Source organism: Chinchilla lanigera, unplaced genomic scaffold, assembly GCF_000276665.1.
Source record: "Chinchilla lanigera isolate Chin_1 unplaced genomic scaffold, ChiLan1.0 scaffold00100, whole genome shotgun sequence".
Taxonomy (NCBI): domain Eukaryota; kingdom Metazoa; phylum Chordata; class Mammalia; order Rodentia; family Chinchillidae; genus Chinchilla; species Chinchilla lanigera.
Genome location: NW_004955501.1, coordinates 893,967 through 913,876, shown reverse-complemented (window position 1 = coordinate 913,876; position 19,910 = coordinate 893,967). Strand labels below are relative to the sequence as shown.

Genomic DNA, 19,910 nt, shown 5'->3' with positions numbered 1-19,910 from the left:
ATCATCACATGGTGGAATACTATTTAGCCATTAAAAATCACATTTTCAAAGATGATTTAAAGATGTTTGAAAACCTAATGTCATTTCTGTATCAGAGACATATTTTTGTTAGAAAACAAGTATTTAAGACATGGAAAATTTATTTCTCCTTAGCCCCCAGGGCAGAACCAACAAAAATTAAGTATACAAAATGCACGGTAACAAGGTAAGTGATACCATTTTAAAACCTCTTCTGAAAAGGGAATTGAAATGATGGACAATAGGAAAAAGGTTTCTTTAAACGTTTTATACATTTATTTTATTTTAGAGATATTCCCATTGGATCTCAAAACATAGATATCAAGTATGAAAATGTCTTTGAGGGAGCAACATACTGTATAGCCTTGCTACTCATGATAGAATTTGAAATGGTAAAATTAAACAAAGTGATTAAGTTATGATAAGCTCAGGTACATAGGAAAGCCAAAGAACTGGTTTGACTGCTCATTTACCCCATTAAAGCTTATTCGTAGCTAGCTGCAGAGAACTGCAGATTCACAGAAGGCTAGGAGGTAAGGGCCCTTCAAAGTTCCTCTATCTGACTATCCCATTCACAATCAAAGCCACAGAAATTCAGAAACAAAGATCTGACTGAGGATGCAACGTGGAACCAGGTGAAGTTCTCTTCTCCATACAAGTGGTCAAAACTTTTCCAGCCCCATCTGGGATCCCCCTTCGTGAATGGTGGGATCGCTCCATCCTCAACTAACTGATGAGGGCAGGCTTGGGCACACATGGCGTACTGCCCCCCGCCCAGTGCCCAAGCCCCAGGCCTTTCCACAGTCCCAGCAGGGTTCCCAGCTGCTGCCTGGACTCACCTTCTGCACTGCCTGCATGCCTGCGCTGGATGTGGCCCCGCAGAAAGGTGGCGTTCATGAACGTCTTGTCACACAGGTGGCACTACACAGAGGAAACACAATAGGGAGTATGAGATTAGATCCCTTGAGTCAGCCTGGGATTTTCCCTTTATCGAAACCCCTTCCCTTGGAACTCCTGGATTGCTTGGAAAATATAAAGAACTTGAAGGGCTGGGGACGTAGCTCAGTGGGTAAAGTACATGCTTAGCATGTGCAAGGCCGCAGGTTCAATCTTCAGCATCACAAAAAAAAAAAAAGAAAAAAATCAAAACCATGATTTACTGAGTAAGGCAGCGATATCAAATCAAAACACTACCACTGTCCTGGGAAACTATGAAAATTGATTCTTTGATGATACTGAGGAATTTCTGTTGATTTTTTCAGGGTGTGATGTTGTGGTGTTTTTGTTTAAAAGGGGGGACCCTTGCTTTTAGAGACACATCCTGAAATGTTACAGACACAGTCATATGGCTAATGTGATTCAAGTCCGTCTAGGAGTGGGGAAAGTGGGCAGGGAAATAGATGCGACACTACTGGCCGTGAGTTGAGAGCGGCTGGGCTAGGCAGTGTGCAAGTGAAGGTTCATTATATTCCCCTCTCTACCTCTGGATATGTTTCGGTTTCCATAATAAAAATTCTGATTTAAAAATACCAATCTCAGGGCCAGTGATGTAGCTCAGTGATTGAATACCTGTCTAGCATGTGTGAGGCTTTGGGTTCTGTCCCCAGCACTGCCCCCCAAAAAAGGTCTAGATTTCACCCCAGGGTTCAGAACACCACAGGCAGAGGACAGCAAATAACCAGTGTCTGTAGTTCTACCTCTCTCTCCTAAGGTGCTGCAGATGTAGTCTGTCTATCCTATCATCTTTTCACAGTCAAACTTCAGAATTCAACTCAGCACATTTATGCTAGCTGGTCAGAGCAAAAGGGGATTTTATAAAGAGTGGTGCCGTTTCTCACCCTCTCCTCCTGCTGAGTGGTGGCCCTGAGAGCTGCAACCCGGGATGTCATCTTAGGCAATGAAGTAGAAGCCACATGATGAGACTAGAAAAGCTACACATAAAGAATTGTGTCCCTAGTACCTGTGCCATTACACACCAGACCTGGATTGCTTACACTCAGACTTTGCTAATGCAAAACAGAAATAACCTTCTATCTGGTTTAAATAAATGATCTGAGTTTTTCTGCCACTCACAGTCAAACCCTAATCCAAATGGATACAGCAAAGAGAAGCTAGATTCTGGCGACTTCATCTGATGCCTAGGACAAGCCAGACTTGAGGTCCTCTGTATCCCCTGGACTTTTCAGTTAAGTTAATCAGTAAATTTCCTCCAGGCATTAACCAGGTTAGGCTGGTGGGGTTGTTTTGGTTTTTGTCTTTTTTGAGACAGAGTTTCACTATGCAGTTCAGGGTGGCCTTGAGCTCACTTTGTAGCCCAGGCTGGCCTCAAAATCACAGCGATCCTCCTGCCTCAACCTCTCAAGTGCTGGGATTACAGGTGTGTGTCATGACACCCAACTTTAGGCTGTTGTTTTGTCACTAACTACTGAAGAGGTTCTGACTTTTAAATCAAAAACAATATTTCAATTACCATTTTATCAACTAATGCTGCATCATTGGGATTCCTTTGTCCAACTGTGATGCTGAGGTATGATAAGAATATATATTTGGCCTCCATCCCTGGCTCCTAACAGCCGTGTAATTTCTTAAGCAATAAGAATGATAGCTTCTTCTGTAATACTCTTTGATCTTAGCACATGGTTCTTGACACAAGACCTTCTAGGCTCCTTGGACTCTCAGCGGTGACAAACTATCTTTTGTATCCTTAGGTGACTGGTGGCTGAGAGCCCCTGGATGGCTTTAGGATGGGAGCTGATCACCAGAAAGGTCAAGGTAGGATTGAATGGTCAGAACTTGAAACCTGACCACCTGAGCTCTGGAGAGGAGAAAGGCACAGATATTGACTTAATCACAATAGCCAATGACTTAACTGATTCAGCCTGCATGGCAAAATATGCTTTGAAACTGCAAATAGTGGGGTTGATTCTGAGGACTTCAGGTTGGTGAACACACTGGAATGCTGGGGCCCATGTACTTTGCCATGTGCACGTCTTCTGCTTGACTCTTCTCAGTTGCATCCTTTGTAATAAGCCAGGAATAAAGTTTCCTGCTGAGTTCTGTGAGCCATTCCAGCAAACTACTGAACCTGAGAACCATATCTCAGGAACCTTCTATGTATTACTAGTTAGCCCGAGGAGTACAGTGCTGGGAGCGAAGCTGCCTATACCTTGGGTGTCTAGGACAAGGCCACTGCTTCTCATGAGTTTGGCAGGGCCCCATGAGAAGTGTGCACAGCTCAGGAAGATGATGCACACAGTGACTTGACCTTTGCCTGAGATAACACAGATAAGTTTCTCTTGTCCCCATGAAGCCACCAATTGTTTCCCATGAAGCCACTAAGGCATGCTGTTCTGCTAACAGATTAGATTTTCCTTCTGTCCCAAATTCTACACTCCCCTTTAACTCTCCATAAACTTATTCATACAGTGATAGTACAAATAAATGCACTGTAGATGCTGGGCCATTCCTTTCTCCACCAGGAGAGAGGGCTCCACCTGACCTCAGCTTTTGCATTTGATTCCCGTCTTTCTTCTTCCCCGACTGGCCTCCCTCTGGAGTTTCAAGAGCTGTGCTAGACACAGCAGTACAGGAGGCCCAGGGCCGGTGACTGACCTCTGAAGGGGAACCAGTCTTATGTGGGACCTGACACTGTCTCCAGGAAAATAGTGTCGGGATTGAATTGAATTGAAAGACACTTGTTGGTTCTGAAGAATTGTTTAGTGTAGAGGGGGAAATCCACATATCTGGTATCAGAAGTTTGGGAGAAGACACAGATTGTCCATTCAACACCAAACTAAGTTTCTTGAAAAGTTAAACCACTTTGACTTGCGCTTACAGCCTCAGGGCCTGGCCCAAGGCCTGGCAACCATGAAAATTTATTGAAATGTTCCCAACTGTATTAGTCCATTTTTCATTGCTGGGACAAAACAGCTGACACCCACAATGTAGAAGAGGCAAGGTTTATTTGGGCTCATAGTTTGCTCCTGAGTGGAAAAATCATGGTTTTTCCATGGGGAAAAGGGGGCATATGGCAGAGAAACATACCTCACCCCATGGCGGCCAGGAAGCAGAGAGAGAAGGGAGGAGCTGGACAAGAACACACGTGAGTGTTCACTGGGTCCATGGGCTGCCCACCTGAGTACTCCCAGGTCACACCCCAGTGACCCAGGCCCCACCTCCTAATCGCACGTTTCAGAACCCCTATGACCAATCACCTTTCAAAAGCACCAGCTCTGAACGTAAGACTTTTGGGGGACATTTTAGACCTGAACCATAACGTCAATCCACACTTTCTATGGAGAGAAGCTCAAGTACTCAAGTGCTACTCTGGATAATGAACCATCACTTGTTTGAACAGTGGAGTCACTTTTCCAAAATGGGCTTGTCTCCACTATTGTTTCAACATACACTGATTCTACACACACACACCTTCTATAAATACACACATTCTTAGGCATATATACTATTTATCCTTCATTCATTCACGTATAAATCCCTACACACATCCATAACTTCAGTCTTACACACACACACACACACACACACACACACACACACACACAGGCTTTTTGGCCACATGCAGCATCTCTAAAATGTTTCTAACCAGTAAGAATGGCCCTTAGAAGCCTTGTGAGTGGCTCAGTGGTGCTGGCCAGCTGGCCTCCTAGCTGGGGTGCCTGGCCCTCTGCTCTCCCCACCTTGCAAAAATTGCTCACCGCATGGTAGTTGTGGGCACCTGTCTGCATTAGCAGCTGCTGTAGGGTGCTGATCATCTTTCGACGCCGGCGGCTCTCCTCCCGTACGCCCTTGAGCTCATCAGCCTGGCGGCCCAGCTCCTGCTGGCCACGCTGCTGCTGGCCCAGGCTGGCCTGCAGCCGTGCCTCCAGCTGGGCAACACGGGCACTCAGGCAATCCTGGCAGTGCAGCAGGTACTCAATGATAAGCTGTGCCAGGCGCAGCACCTTGAGCAGTACCGGGTCCACGGGCTGCCCACAGCGGCTGCACACCTCCTGGTTCAAGTTGCAGAAGGTAACACCAGCGATGTTCTCCTGCAGAGTGGCCACGTCCAGCTCCTGGGCCACACGGTCCACATCCAAAGCATTAATGCGCCTCCAGTCTATGCTCTCACGGCGAGGCTGGAACTTGAAGGTGGGGAGTGTGTAGGTCTCAAAGAGTGGGCCGCTGAAGCCCTCGGCAGTGGCAGCTGGCGACTGCATGGGTGGGAGAAGCCCTGGGCTGACCACTGGGGTAGGGTGCCACCAAGGCCACCGCAGCTGGCCAAGGAGCTGAAAGAGGGCCTGGGAAATGAGAAGAGAGTCCAAGTTAGGGCAGGTGCATGAGGCTGCATGGTCTGTACACCCTAAGAAGGGCAAGGCAAGGTGAGGTGCCGAGACAGCAGTTGCAGTGTTTGCAGTGTGCACTGCCATGGCCAGAGCTGTGGAAGGGAAGGGTCGGGTTTTGCAATCACACAGACATGGATTTGAATCCTCTGCCCTGAGTAAGTCCATTCACGTTAAACTTTTTGTTATTTATATGAGGTTCAGGGAACTCACTTAGCAGGATCATGGTGAAGAAAGAAAGCAGGTGAAGCACTCAGTCCAGAGCAAGGCCTATTGGGGGTCCTCAGCGAACCCTTCCACGCCCCCTGCAACACCGCCTCCAGAGAGCTTTGTGAGGGGGAGCTGTCAAATGTATAAGTGGGTCCTTCTGCAACCCTACATTTACCTTGGGATACAATTCAACAACTTGCCAATTAGGTAGGGTCTGCCCACCTAAAGTTTACACTAGCCATGCCTTCTGTAATTATAAGATTCTAGTGGAACATGGGTGGACTACATTTCCCAGCTTCCCCTGCAATTAGGTACAGTCATGAGACTAAGTTCTGTCCAGTGGAATGTAGGTGAGATGTAAGTGAAATGATGTCCACCCCTGCCAGAAAGTACTTAAGAGGCCTGCCATGTCTCTGCATAGATTGCGCTCAGTCTGCCATGGGTGTGTGTGTGTGTGTGTGTCTGTGTGTGTGTCTGTGTGTGTGTGTGTGTGTCTGTGTGTCTGTGTGTGTCTGTGTGTGTGTGTAACCCAGGACTTCACATATCCTAGGCTAGTACTCTACCACTGAGCTATACCCCCTGCCTATGGCCTTTAAAATAGCAACAAAGCCTAACAAGTTGGAGAAAAGAGTTCTCATTTGTTGCCAAAAGACTTGGGATTCTACTCTCCATCTTCTTGGAAAGCATATACTTCAATAGTAGAGCACTTTTCCAACATGTGCAAGACCCTGGGTTTGAGCTCAAGCACTACAATCATTCAATCAATTTCAAAATTAGCTACTTACCTTCTCCACTGTTGGTGGGAGTGCAGCCTCGTGCAACCACTGCAGAAATCAGTTTGGAGATCCCTCAAAAAACTAGGATTAGGGGTGCCATTCGACCCAGCTCTTCCCCTTCTGGGTATCTTCCCAGAAGAATTAAAAACATCATACCACAGTGATATATGTGCAGCCATGTTTATAGCAGCATAATTTTTATTTTTTTGTTTTTTTTTGTTTGTTTGTTTGTTTTTGTTTTTCTCTGGTACCGGGAACCGAACTCACGACCCTGCGCTTGCCAGGCAGGCGCTTTTGCCGCTGAGCTAAATCCCCAGCCCCAACAGCATAATTTTTAATAGCTAAATCCTGGAAACAACCCAAATGCCCATCAACGGAGGAATGGGTAAAAAAGATGTGGTCTTTTTATACAATGGAGTACTGCTCAACCATAAAGACGGATAAACTGGAAACTTTTATAGGTAAATGGATGCAACTTGAGACCATACTCATCAGTGAAATAAATCAGATTCACATATGTAAACATCATACTGCCTCCCTGATGTGAGAAACTGAAAGATAAATGAAGTCTAAAACATACAATCGATATTGTGAAATGGGAAGAAATTGTCCAAAAGGAGAAAGGAACTAGGATGGAAGAAAGAAGAAAGGAAAGAAGGGAAAAGAGAAAAAATTCAAGTTAGTTATACTATCAGTGCCTCTTAGTTTGTAGAAAAGGAAGGTGTGCACTTCTATCTATTGGAGAATTTTTATGCCCATATCTTATACTCTGAGTACCTACTTTGAACAGAACAATGTGCAATGTACTAACTATTGTTATTCTCCTATCATCTCATTATGAAATTTTGTTTTACCTTTTTTCCATAAAATAAAAAAAAGGTTCTTAAAAAAAGAAATACAGTTACCTTAAAGAAGCCCATAATGTGCACAGGTGCTTGTGAAAAAACTGTCACTGCAGCATTGTTTATAAAAACAACATAAGAAAGCAAAGTACAATAGGGGGATACGAGTGGCATTTCCATGCAGTTAAATACTACACAGCTATTGATAAGAGTAAGACAGCTTTATAGGTACTGATATAGAATAATCATATAGACAGAGAGACACATATACTTTCATTTCTGTTTTAATGAAATAATATGTGATAAAAAATGTGGTGAATGTTTAAAGGCTTTTTTTTTCTTTTTTAATTATAGTACGTATTAAAATTATTATAGTAAAATACGGGTTGCTATCAATCCCCCTCAAAATGCTCTTACTCCAAACACACTTACCCCATCATTCTTTCTACTTTCTGAAGCATGTTAGAAGTCTTCTCACAGGAGTATGTTTAGAGCTGTGTGTTGTGGCTGCCTCAATGTCCTGAACTGATTCAGTGTTTACCTTTCATGATCATTTTGACTTTGGGAAAGAGACAGAAGTCACCCCGTGCTGGATCCAGTGCATAAGGAGGCTGAAGGCACACAGTAATGTATTCACCAGCCTGCCTTTCCACTCGGTGGTACTCAGCAGTAGCCTTCACCATATTTCTAACCAGATCTTGTAAAGACACTCACAAAAGAAAACTTTCAGAACTGCTTCAGAAAGTGGCAAAAACAGAATGTACAAAAATGGCAGAGTGATGAGGAACAGCAGTTCAGTCTCTCAAAAATGCAGACTCCAGACACTGGAAAATAACTCGGGGAAGAAAGAAAAGAGAGAGAAGCAGATTCTCAAGAAGGGAACTGACAGGAAAATTCAAAGCTACAGAGACATTAAAGAGACAGAACATGATGCAGAAAAGGGAATAAAGCAGTCTGGTCTTCCTCCCCAGCCTGACTGCGGAAGCAAGGTGCACACTGAGGGCTCTGGGGAACGCCGAGGAGAAGTGGCAGAGGTGGTGAAGCCAGTGGTGGATTGGGCCGGCAATTATTTTGACAGTGTGAGGTTCAACAGGAGTCCTTCCACATAGCCGGTGACAGCAAGAAGTGATCCCAGCGCAGGCACCTGCCATGTTGCTGGAGAGAGTGCACGGTTGGGTGCCATTCTGAGAGGTGGTTCCGTGTTTGAACTGGGGACTCAAAATAGTTGCCCGAAGGCTTAGCTTCAGGGTTCCCAGTGTTACCCTCTCAGGGACGGGGTGAGAGGCAGCCACAGGACATAGCCACAGACAGGGAGTAGGACAGAAAGAGACTCCCTGATTTAGACACCATAGACTTTGATCACCCCATGTATATTAATATGATCACATTTAATAACTCCCCAAAATCATATACATATATCACATTAGAATGGCTGTCCATGAAAGCTGAAGGAAATGGAGGTGTGAAATGGGAATAAATAAATGAATAGATGGAGGATATATGGGCAGATAGGCCTCATACAGATCAATGATAATATAGATGATTTGTATAATTATACAAATTATATTCATTTGTTATTCCTATATATGATTCATTTATATATATGAGTTCACAAACATTGACAAAAGCTGCTACAACGCCCACCTCCAGAAAATGGAAATGGAGGCTTGATGACTTCTAGTTCTCGTTTTCCACCTTTTTGTACTATTCAATGCTTTTCCCTCATCATCATCTATTGTTTTAAAAGAAATAAACACACATTTTGCCCTTGAGGCACCGAGACTCTGACTGAGACAATCAGAGGCACGTTACCCACATTTCATCAAGTTTTTCTAGATTACATGATTCAGCTATTCAGGTGCAAGCACAAGCGCCAGGGAAGACCAATCACTGAGCTCCTGAGGGAGGAAGGTCTTAAACAAGGCACAGTATTGGAAAATAACTTGGGGAAGGGCCCACAGGGAAGGCCCTTGGCCTTGCTGAGCTGTCTTCCTCTGTGAAAGACTGCAACAGGCCAGCGCTGCCCACTTCACTGGTAGATGCAGTATTATTATTCCCATTTCACAAACAAGAAAACTGGTATTTGGAGGGTGTCTTTGTTACTTTTCTCTCACTGCTGAGACCAAATACCTGACACCCAAAACTAAGGAAGGAGAGATTAATTTAGCTCACAGTTTGTGGAGGATGCTGTCCATAATCAGCTGGCTCCAAGGCAGGTGGCACATGGCACAGGGGCAACAGTTCAAGGCAGCAGAAGACAGCAAAAGCAGCAACAGCAAAAGGGAGAAGAGCAAGCCTCTTTCCCTCCCTTGTATTGTAAGCAGGCTACCACCCGCTAGGGCTGGTGTAGCACTCACCCCATCTCCCTGCCCTCCTCTTTTGCACAGGATGAAGATGTTTATAAAGTGAGGGCCCTGACTCCCTGCTGAGTTGCTTAGTTAAACTTCTAGACTTCTCAAGTTGACACAATGTATCAACCATTACAGAAGGGTTAAGTGGCTGGTTGCAGCTACAGGGACCAGAGTTGAAGTGTAGTTACATATGCTTCAGGCTCCAAGGCTTCTGGATTTTGAACAACTCAACACTGATGCATGGGGTTACTCTTCCTAAACTCTTACTTTGATTAGAGTATCACACACTTCTCCCTCAAACTCCCAATTCATTCATTCATTCACTCCCCCTCTCGTTTAAAGTATGCCTACTTGGCCCCACACATATTAATCACTCAGTGTGTCTGCCTGTAGCCAATGTATAAAGGGAAACCTCCCAGCCTGCTTTAAGAATGCTCACAGAATACCATGGACCACTTTTGCAGTTCCAGCTCCCATCCTTCCTCTCTTAGACACACTTCCCCCAACATGCCCTCCAAAAATAAAACCATCCAAACATAACCACCCCCACTATGGCCACGAGAACCAGCAGTAATGGATCAGATCTGAAATGTCCCCAAAGCACTGATGTGCTCAGAGGTGGGGCTGGAAGGCTGTTGAATCAGGGGGTACGATATGCATGGGGAGATCAATCCGGTGGAGCTCATGGCTGAACGTGCAGTAAGGGGTGGGGCTCAGTTGGAGGACACATGCCTTTGGAGGGTTTAATCTGTCACTCTTCCCTCTCTCTGCTTTCTGGCCTCTGTGGGTTAAGCAGCTTTCCTCCGCCACCCCTTCCCACCAGGCGATGTCTACCTTGCACACAGCAACCATGGACTGAAGCCCCTGAAGTCATGAGCCAAAATAAAACTCTCCTTAAACTGTGGGCTTCAGGTATTTTGTCCCAGCAACAGGAAAGTATCCAATATACACACAGACATTTCTACTCGGCCTAACGTGTCCAATTATGAAAAAACAAAAAACCTGACATGTACTCACCATGCTTAACTCCAAGCTGCCACCACACCATGGGAGCCTCAGAGACAATTTCTCACAACAAGCTGTGCCTCAGAGCAACAGCAGGTTACCAGGCATGCTGTGGGCAGGAGTAATAGGACACCAGCTTCCTTTCCTCCCACAGACCGTAAGCTCACCCGAGAACTTCACTGTTTAACTATTTAAGCTTTGGCCTCAGATGTTTGCCAGCAGTCCTCTCTCTAATAAGAAAGGCAACAACTTTCCATCACCAACTCTCTTAGCTCTCCTCCTACTCTCTAACTGCTCCTCCAGCCTCTTGCTTCAACAGTGACTGTACTTCTGCCTTTCAAGTAAAGCAAGGGTGTCTTTACCCTATTCTGCTGTTCACCCACAGCCACTTCTCTCTGCATATTTTCCTGAGGTTGAAGTCACACTTACGGTATCAGTTACCACAGGCCACTACTAGCCTGAGTCTCAGCCACCCCGCAAATCTCTTTCTCTCTGCCCCTTCGGTCTCTTGGACATTTTGACCCAACCCTTCTATGGTGATTATATCATAAATTGCAAAACCAAGTTTCAGTAGACCCAGGAAAGTAACATTAAACACACAAAATGTGCCACATAGGAGAGTGACTTCAGCACCAGCTTGATAAGTGGCAACTGGCTGCCCATCTTAGTGTCCAAGGCACAACAGGGCAGTGGTTCTCAAAGTGTATTCCCTGGACCAGTAGCATCACGTGCAAACCCAGAAAGGCACATTTAGTGGTTCAGAATGGATAGAGTATGAAATCTTTGAACATCATAGAGAATGATGTTCAAAGACCTCTATGAACACTTTACAAACTACCTCACTAACTATAATAAATAACCCTGTGAAATAATTTGGGCTTAAAAGTAAAACATAAATTATAGAGTGAAAGGTGAGGGACAAAAAGCCTTTTACCTTTCATTTTCCTAAAGAATTATATAAAAGTTTTCTCATAATAATTCTGCCCTGATTACTGAAGCAGCAAGTAAAGCTAGAGTAAATATTTTGTTCTAAAAAGGTGCTCAAGCCCTGATATTTTTGGTTTTGATAGCCATGAAGTATTTATCATTTACCCGAGTAATGGTACAGGAAAAAGAAACCCATTCAAAAGTTTTATAATCAAATGTAGAAAGGTTTTCACCTCACTTCAGAGTTAAAAATGCAAAAGTGATGATCTTAAGCCCACTCTCTAGAGAACAATTGGGCCTTGAGAACTGCAATATCACTGAGTCTGATACACTTAGCACCCAAATTTTCTTGGTTCCATACTCTTGTGCAAGTAACTTCTGGTCTTACATGTGTAACTAAAAAAAGAGTGTGTCTCTGTGTGCATGTGTTTCTTGTGCCTAAAACTTTGGCATAAGTCAGAGATAACTGCCTATACTGAGAATCTATTCTATAAGATATACAGTGTATCAAAAACATTTTTCTTCAAACTTATTTAAGCATCTTTTCTACATCATAAAAATCATTGGTAGCCCCCCCCACACCAGATGTTTAGTAACTGGCATCAGGCTTCAAGGATAAAAAATGGGTTGATAGTGTTATTCATAGATGAAAAACATAAAAAAAACTGTTAGTAAAACCAGACTATGTTTATGAAAAAAAAAATCTTTAAATTGTAAATATTATCTACTAAAGTAAAAATATTTGTTAGTAAGCTAGTTGAGTTGTAAAGCCTTGTCCAAGGATTTGGTACCTTTTAGTCAAGTCTGATGTCTCCCTGCTACACCCTCAGAAGGGAGTTGTTAGGTACTCAGCTTTGGCCCTCCCAGACATGTGAAGGAAGACACAGCTCAGGACATCTGGGACTTTGGTACTGTCCCTCAGCATACCTGTCTAAGAAGCTAGACCCAGTGACAGCAGGTTGGCCTCCCTGCCTACAGTCCATGACTACCACCACCATCCTGGTAAAAGAGGTTGACAAGCTGAACTTGGGACAGACTTTAAAGGTATATGCCCCTCATGAAGTTAAGACCCTATGTAAAGGTCCCAATGGCAAATGGCTATCGAGAGCCTGACTGGCCTAATACCAGGGACTGGCGAGTCTTGAGGACTCCAGGTTAATGACACCAACCACCCAGGCTCTCATTCTGGCCTCACTGTTGCCTACACCCATGGAGCCACCCAAACATGACTGCATTGAATCAGTCGAGATGGTCTACTCAGCATGACGGGACCTCCAACATTAGCCCTCCAGGACCCTGATTTGACCCTAATTTCAGATGACGACACTATGGTACTAGATGGGGTTTGGAGAGTTGGAGCTGTTGTTGTCACAAGAGATCAAACTATTCAATCAAAAACACTTCCCCTTGGGACATCAGCCCAAATGGCCCAATGGCTGATAGCCCTCACTTGGGCTTTGAAATTGGAACTGAACAAATGGGTCAATATCTATACTGACTCCTGCTATGCTTTTGCCACCCTCCACGTGCATGGGGCCTTCTATAGAGAAACAGGGCTCCTGACGACAGGCAAAAAAACAAATAAAAAAAAAAAAATTCAGAAGAAATTTTATGGTTGCTACAAACAGTTTGGCTGCCAAAAGGGGTGGCCATTATACACTGTCCCAGTCACCACAGAGCCTCTTCAGAGGCCGGAGGCAATTGCATCATAGACTTAGCAACAAAACAGGTAGCCCTCTTCCTGCTCCTCACTTGGTCCCAATTCAGAGTCAGACCCTCACCCATTACCACCACCAGGAAATCCACTAGGAGTTTATCTTAAAATGCTGTTTTTATGCCAGTAAGTCCGGAATCATCAGAGAGACTTTAGCCAGGGATCATGAGTTCCTCAGCAAGAGAGCAAAAGACTGCCAAAATTTCCAAGGATGGTATGCCAGGATGTACAACTGGAATCTCTGACTACTTTACTGACAAGTCTGGCTGGGTCCTTCATGATCTGTACAGCCTTCCTTATGATTGGGCCCTACCTAGTCAAAAAGGTGATAGAGAGAATTCAAGCTAGAGTGGACCAGGTACAACCTCTGGTGTTGGCAGAAAACCCTGGGTATCAACCTCTGTAGAAAAATTTAAGGACACTTCACCAGCTTAATAAGAGAAGAGTATCCTTGAGGAGGGAATGATATGGGAAAGAAAACTAAACCAATGCCATTTTGCATTCTAGTGCCATTTTAAAGCTTAAGGTTCTGTTTCCTTAAGTTTGTTTCCTGTAAATATTGTCATAGCTACCTAACCCAATGCTACCCCAGGCTCTGTCAAAAGACTGCTTTCCCCTAGGTAAAACGTCAAACACCTTTGCTCCTTTGTCACAAGCTAAGTCCATGCTTTGTAGTCTTTCTATAGCTGCACCAAATCATATCAGCACCACCCCCCCATGGACCCAGAACTAGACTGTTCTCCCCTCCTGCCCTTTGGGGTCGGTGCTCAGTCATGTATTGGGTGACCATCGCTGGCCCCCAACAAACTTGCTTATCTCTGCATCCGACCTCTGTGGGTAATTCAATTAAGTAAGCATCTTTGCCACAAGAAATTGACTCTCCCATACTCACATAAGTGAAGTGTCTAGCACCAGAGTTTGTTCTGCAAAAGGTCAGAAAAACACCCAGAATTCACCCCACAGAGCATACCAAGGTAGAAGCCAGAAGAAGGTGTTGTGGGAGCACCAAGTCTTTCTTCCTTTCTTCCTTCCTTCCTTTCTTTCGACAGGCTCTCATTATGGCCTTCAACTCATTATTCACCTGAGGTTGGCCTTGAACTTGCAGCAATCCTCTTGCCTTGGCTTCCTGAGTGGCAGGATTACCACACGTGGTTTACAAGCACATTTCTGAGTCTTTCCTCCTTTCCTCTCCCCCAGCTCTGAGTTTTCCCAAGGCTATACCATAATATTCATATCTGTTGCATCCCAGTCCCTGGCCTATTTCCTAGAGCTCAGGTTATTATTGAACTGAGCAAAAGTGTCAAAATTTTAGAATATCTGCCTCAACATTCTATTTTCTTGGAGTATTGAAGGAATGAGGCTATGCACCACTCAGCATGAGGGTAAAGAGTAAAAAAGGAGCTAAGCATTCTTCATTTGGACTCCACGAGTCCAAAATGCCATTCAAACGCAGTAAAAGGCTTGGTTTGTTGACCATCTGCATTCACAGACTGATTCCACTGTCTGCTGGTGAAAGCTTAGCATACAAGGGCCCTGGTGGGTGGGTTGAGACACATGGGTGAGGGGCCCACTGCCCACCATGCCTGTTAAGATGATAGACTCAGTGTTGTCACTTGCTTCCTTGCTTACTCACACTGTGAGCATATGCTCCAAACACGCAAGGTGTGTGCTCCCAGGTATTTAGGATTGTGAATTACAGGTCTCAGTTCCCACGGTTTTCCTCAATGCCAAAAGTATCACTCTGATCTTGCTGTACACCCAGGGTAATTCTCACAAGTCCTAGGGTCCTGGGATTCAAAGGGAAAGCAGAAAGCTATGGGAACATCCGAGATGCCCATCAACAGGTGAACAGACAAAGAAAATGTGATGCACATACACCAAATGGAACATTACTGAGCCACAAAAAGAATGAAGAAACCATGCCATTTGCAAGAAAACGGGTAGACCACTGTGCTAAGTGAACTAAGCCATCCAGAAAGTCACACATCATATGTTTTCTCTCATGTAAGGAACCTAGACAATGCCTTTAACAATAGAGGAATGACATGAAAGTAGGAGTGAGACTCTTAGAAGAGGAAAGGGATCAAGAAAGGGTAAGGGTTTTGAGGGGGTAAGGATCAAACTAAATGTCACACGTATGAAGATGACAAATGAAACCCACTGTTCTGTATATCATGTACTAATTAAAAAAAATAAAACAGAATTGTGGACATTTGAAGATGATGATATGATGATGCAAGGGCAAGCAGAAGCACCAGAACACCCAGGATTTGGAGGCAGATTTATTTACGTCAACGGGCACTGATCTGGATCATTCCCAGAATATCAGCCTGATCTCTGGTGGTCTGGGGCTTATATAAGATAAGCAAGCAGGAAGTATAGAGGCAGAGTGGGTCGTCAATGGGGATTGGCTTATACAATGTGCATCATAGTGACCAGCTATGCATCGCAGTGACCAGCTGTTTCTAGGAGACAGAAGCAACTGGAACTGGAACAGGAACTACCACCTGGGCAGCAAACAAACTGAAGTATACTGGCTGGGGTGGGGCATTTTCTGCTACAATGATAGCAGGTATTTATCAAGCATCTATGTGCCAGGCACTGTACCAACCTTTAAAAATGCTATTTCTACCCCACTTATAGTGTTGTGAGGAGCTATGATTTGCCTCCTCTGACAGATGTAGACACTGAAGCTCAGCGAAGCTAGGGGATGTCACCAGGCTACTACATAAGCAAGGAAGCTAAGATTCGAACAAGGACTGACTCCAACATTTTTGGACTATGCAAAACTACTTCCCAGTAATTATGGTGATAGGGTGGTGGTGATAATGGTGGATGGTAAAGATGATATATAAATTATTAGCCATTATGAAGAACAACAGTACCTGAGATGTCTTAACCAAAGTGCAAGGACTGAAGAGTTTACAGCAAATCACAGCAGGGTCAGTGCTGGAAAATTTCAGCAGGGCGTGGCTGGCCACACTCACTTCCACAGCTTGCTTCCTGGTTAGGACAGGCAGAAGACAAAGCCAATTAGAGTATTGCAGGTTACCTGGAAACCACACACCTGAGGCAAGGATGCACACTTTCTCCAGATTGAATTATCCACAGACTCCTTGTCCTGCTTCTGGGATTAGAGACACACGGTAAAGATGACACACTGTCATTAGGAAATCTGAAGCTGTTACCTGCCTCTACATGTTTTGATGGGATCCCAGGAAACTTCCCAATCCTAGTCCAATACCATGAATCCATGACCCAAAAGAATATTAGTGCTGGCTTTCAAACCTGCTTCATTGCTGAAAAACCGATTTCTGCCTGTGGCAATCCTACACCCATTATTTAAAAAAAAAAAAAGAAGCATCCACTGGCCTTGTTTTGCACACCCCGTGATAGGTGTTCAGCACCTCACAATGTAGCCAACTGTGAAACAATTCCTGGAGACTTTATGGTTCTCCTGAAACTTTATGGTTCTCCCACCCCCCTAAAATCTGTCAAAGATAACATATACAAGGTTGAGCAAATACCTGATTTTTTAAGTTTAAATTGACAGCTAGACAACAGCACCACCTTATTGTCTCTTTCCTTCCCCAAGAATGCAGCCAAGAGAACCTAGAGGTGCCACGCTCCTTTGTGGCTGCCGGGCAATCATTCACCAGCCTGCCCTGGTCTCCAAGCTCCCTCCACAGTTCTGCCCAGGGGAACTCAGGCGTGTCATTAGTGCTAACTGTTGTGGCTGCCAAGGAAACCTTCCCACAGTTTGCAAACATGCTACCTACATACCCGAGGCAAGGGAGCACTGGAACCCCCGACGGAGACGACAGGAACCCAGGGGCTCACCTGGAGCAGGTCTGCTACAGCCCTGGACTTGATCTTGGCTTCTGTTATTTTCCAAAGAGAGGAGTCCCTCTCCCTATTCCTCCCTTTCTCTCACAGGGGCTACACCCATTCTCAGAACATCTCACCCATTCTCAGAACAGAGCCTCCCTGGCAGCTGGCCTCCTACTCCCAGCAAGTTTAAGCAGATACTTTTCTTTGTATTTGTTTATTTCTGCCTGTGTGGTGCTGGGTATCAATCCCGGGGCCTTGTACATGTTAAGCACGAGCTCTACCACTGAGTGATCACTTTGAAGGACAGTGTTCACATTTGTGTCAGAAGCTGTTGTAAGTTTTACCACAAAAGGATCTTCTTTGTAATGAGGATCTAGCTGATGCCCTTGGGAATATTTCAGAGGAGCGTTGTGGATACTAACATGAGCTATCTTAGCAGCAGCAGAACTGTTAAAAACAACGTGCTTCTTTCTCATCTAAAGGAAAACTTTCTTAGAAGTGCTGTTTCTTTTCGTGAAGGGATCATGGCTTCTTGGTAGTTTCTTCATCTTCAGGCCTGGGCCAAACCCCAGTCTGGAGTTGCCAGGCCGCATGAGAGGTGGCACTGCAGGTGGTGAGCCTTACTGGCCAGGACCCACCCTGCCTGTAAGGGGTCCACAAGGAAATTCAGAACAGCCTGCCAAGTTGTCCCCTTCCCTGCTCCAGTCTGAGTTGAGCTATGAATCTTTTGACTAAATTTCAGCTCCTTGTTAAAACCTAAGGGTGTTCTGCACAGTTTGTTTCCAACCTGAGGTAAACAACTTTATGAGACCACTTATCCATCCACGTGGTATCCCAAAATATTCCCAGATGAAGGAGAATCTGGTGCTGAGAGACAGCCATCTGGCCCGAGGACCAGCCTTCTTTAAGCAGCCTGGCTCTCAGAGGCCAGTCCTGGGCTCGCGAGGCATGGGGCAGGTGTCAGGGACCCTGACGAAGAGAGAACACAATGTCTGAAGGAGGCACGTGGGCAGGGAGTCGGAACAACACCCACCTCTCCGGGGCCTCTCTCCAGATTCCTGTTACTAAAGGGCTTCAGGAGACCAGCCTGGAATATCCTCCCGTCTCCGAGGCCCTTTCCCTGTCCTCGGCCAGTCTCCTGTGGACTTTTAGCTACAGTCACTCAAACCGAAAACACTGCGGGCCTCTTGCTCAGCTCCAGCCCAGGAGCGGCTCTCGGACGACCTAGGGATGCCAACGGGTTTGTTGAAAAGTCATCTCATTACTAAAAGCTCGCTTTTTACCTACAGAATTCAGATCATTAAGCCCTCTAGATCGCTATTTTCAAAAAGTAAAACCTCAAGGCCATCCTCCGTGGGAAACCAGCCTTGGGGGACCAGTGACCCCTGCTCCTCGCCTCCTCGGTCCGCTCCGCCGCCCTCCGCCCCCGCCCCGGCTCCCGCCCGGGCTGAATTCCTGGCATAGTTTTCCCAAGCAGCCGGGCTCACCATGGGGTCACCCGGAGCTGGGGGCGGCGACCTGCGGTCTCTGGAAGGCTCCCGGTCTCGCCCGGCCTGGGGTCCGCGGCGGCCCGCGCTCCCGCCGGGGACAGCCTTCCCGCCGGCCCTGGGAGGCGGGGCCTCGTCCGGGCCCCTGGGACCGGCTATTTTTAGTTCGGTAACGGACCGGGGCTGCAGGGAATGCCACGTTTAATCCGAAAAGAAAATCCACGATCCAAGGGAACTGTGCCCGGGCCTCTCGGGGCGAGGCTCAGGGAGGCGGGACCTGCTCCCAAACGCACCCGCGGGGTGCAGCCGCCGGCCCGCTGCAAACTGTGACAGCTGCGGCTCGTCGCCCCCGCAGGCAGCCCTGCCGCGCGCCCGAAGCTGCAGAGAACTTCCCCGGGCTTGGCTAGCAACCAAGTTAGGAAAGTCTGCGTGCGCCTGCCTCATCCGCCACTTCCTGACTGCTGGTTTTTTGCCTTGCCTCAGGGAGCTCAGCGGGGGGTGCGGGGGACCACTCGTTTTCTCTCTTAATAGTACCCCATCTCTTTTCATCCTTGCTTTGCTGAGACTTATAATAAGGGGAACTTTTGTTCTGTTCTGTTTTGTTTTGTATTTTGTTTTGCTCTTCCTCCAGCCACAACCTCGGTCCCCCAAACCCTGCGTCTCGGGGCAGCCAAAGCAGAAGTGTTTGGGCGTTAAAGTGTTGGCGGCGGGGCAGAGCAACTGGAACTCCCGAGCCTCGCTGGTGGGAACGCAACGTGGTATAGCCGCTGTGGAAGGCAGGATGGTGGCTTCTCAGAAAATTAAAAAGAGATTGGGTAGCTTATGAACAGAAATTCGTTTCTTTCAGTTCTGGAGGCAGAGAGGTCCGAGATAAAGGCCCCAGGAAATTCGGGGTCTCGGGAGAGTCTGTTTCCTGCTAGATTGACTGGAGGCACACTGTGTCCTCACAGAGTGGAGGGGTCCAGGTAGCTCTCTAGGGTCTCTTTTACTAAGGTGCTAAACCCAGTGAAGAGGGTTCCGCCCTCGTGGCCTAACCAGCAGTAGAAGTCCCCAACCCTAATTCCATCACCGTGCAGGCCAGGATTCATCCCCATTTGGGAGGAACATAAACCCTCAGAGCAAAACAAAATATTATACTGCTGTGGTTCCGATCAGTATCCCCCAAAGGTCTCTGTGGTAAAGGCCTGGTCCACAGCGTGATACTGTTGAGAGGCAGCAGAACCAAGACAGGGGTTCTGGCTGGCCTGCTGGCAAGCGGGCTGCACTGCAGGATGTGTAGGCCAGAGCAGACCTCTAGGAAGGTATCTCCCACCACTCTCATTACTACTTGAACTCTGCCTCCTGTCAAATCAGTGTGGTAAGATTCTCACAGAAGTGAACCCTACCGTGAGCTAAGCATGTGACTGATCC

The 19,910-nt window shown here is 46.1% G+C and overlaps 1 protein-coding gene across 18 annotated transcripts in view; it reads right to left on the bottom strand.

The window, feature by feature from the left end:
• Dzip1l (DAZ interacting zinc finger protein 1-like) overlaps positions 1 to 18,632 on the bottom strand; it is a 70,382-nt gene extending 51,750 nt beyond the window's left edge. For 12 of the 18 annotated variants that reach the window (XM_013505777.1, XM_013505766.1, XM_013505769.1 and 9 more), the window contains exons 1-3: positions 16,068 to 16,185; positions 4,734 to 5,315; positions 856 to 939 (exon numbers count right to left, since the gene is read on the bottom strand). In XM_013505777.1, the coding sequence (XP_013361231.1) occupies positions 856 to 939; positions 4,734 to 5,234 (585 nt within the window). In that variant the 5' untranslated portion in view covers positions 5,235 to 5,315; positions 16,068 to 16,185. Of the gene's footprint in view, positions 1 to 854; positions 940 to 4,733; positions 5,316 to 10,553; positions 10,643 to 16,067; positions 16,186 to 16,752; positions 16,858 to 18,500 lie in introns of those variants that run through there. The other 6 variants (XM_013505778.1, XM_013505780.1, XM_005406770.2 and 3 more) reach the window with 5 other exon arrangements.
• Between the last annotated feature and the right edge of the window lie 1,278 nt (positions 18,633 to 19,910).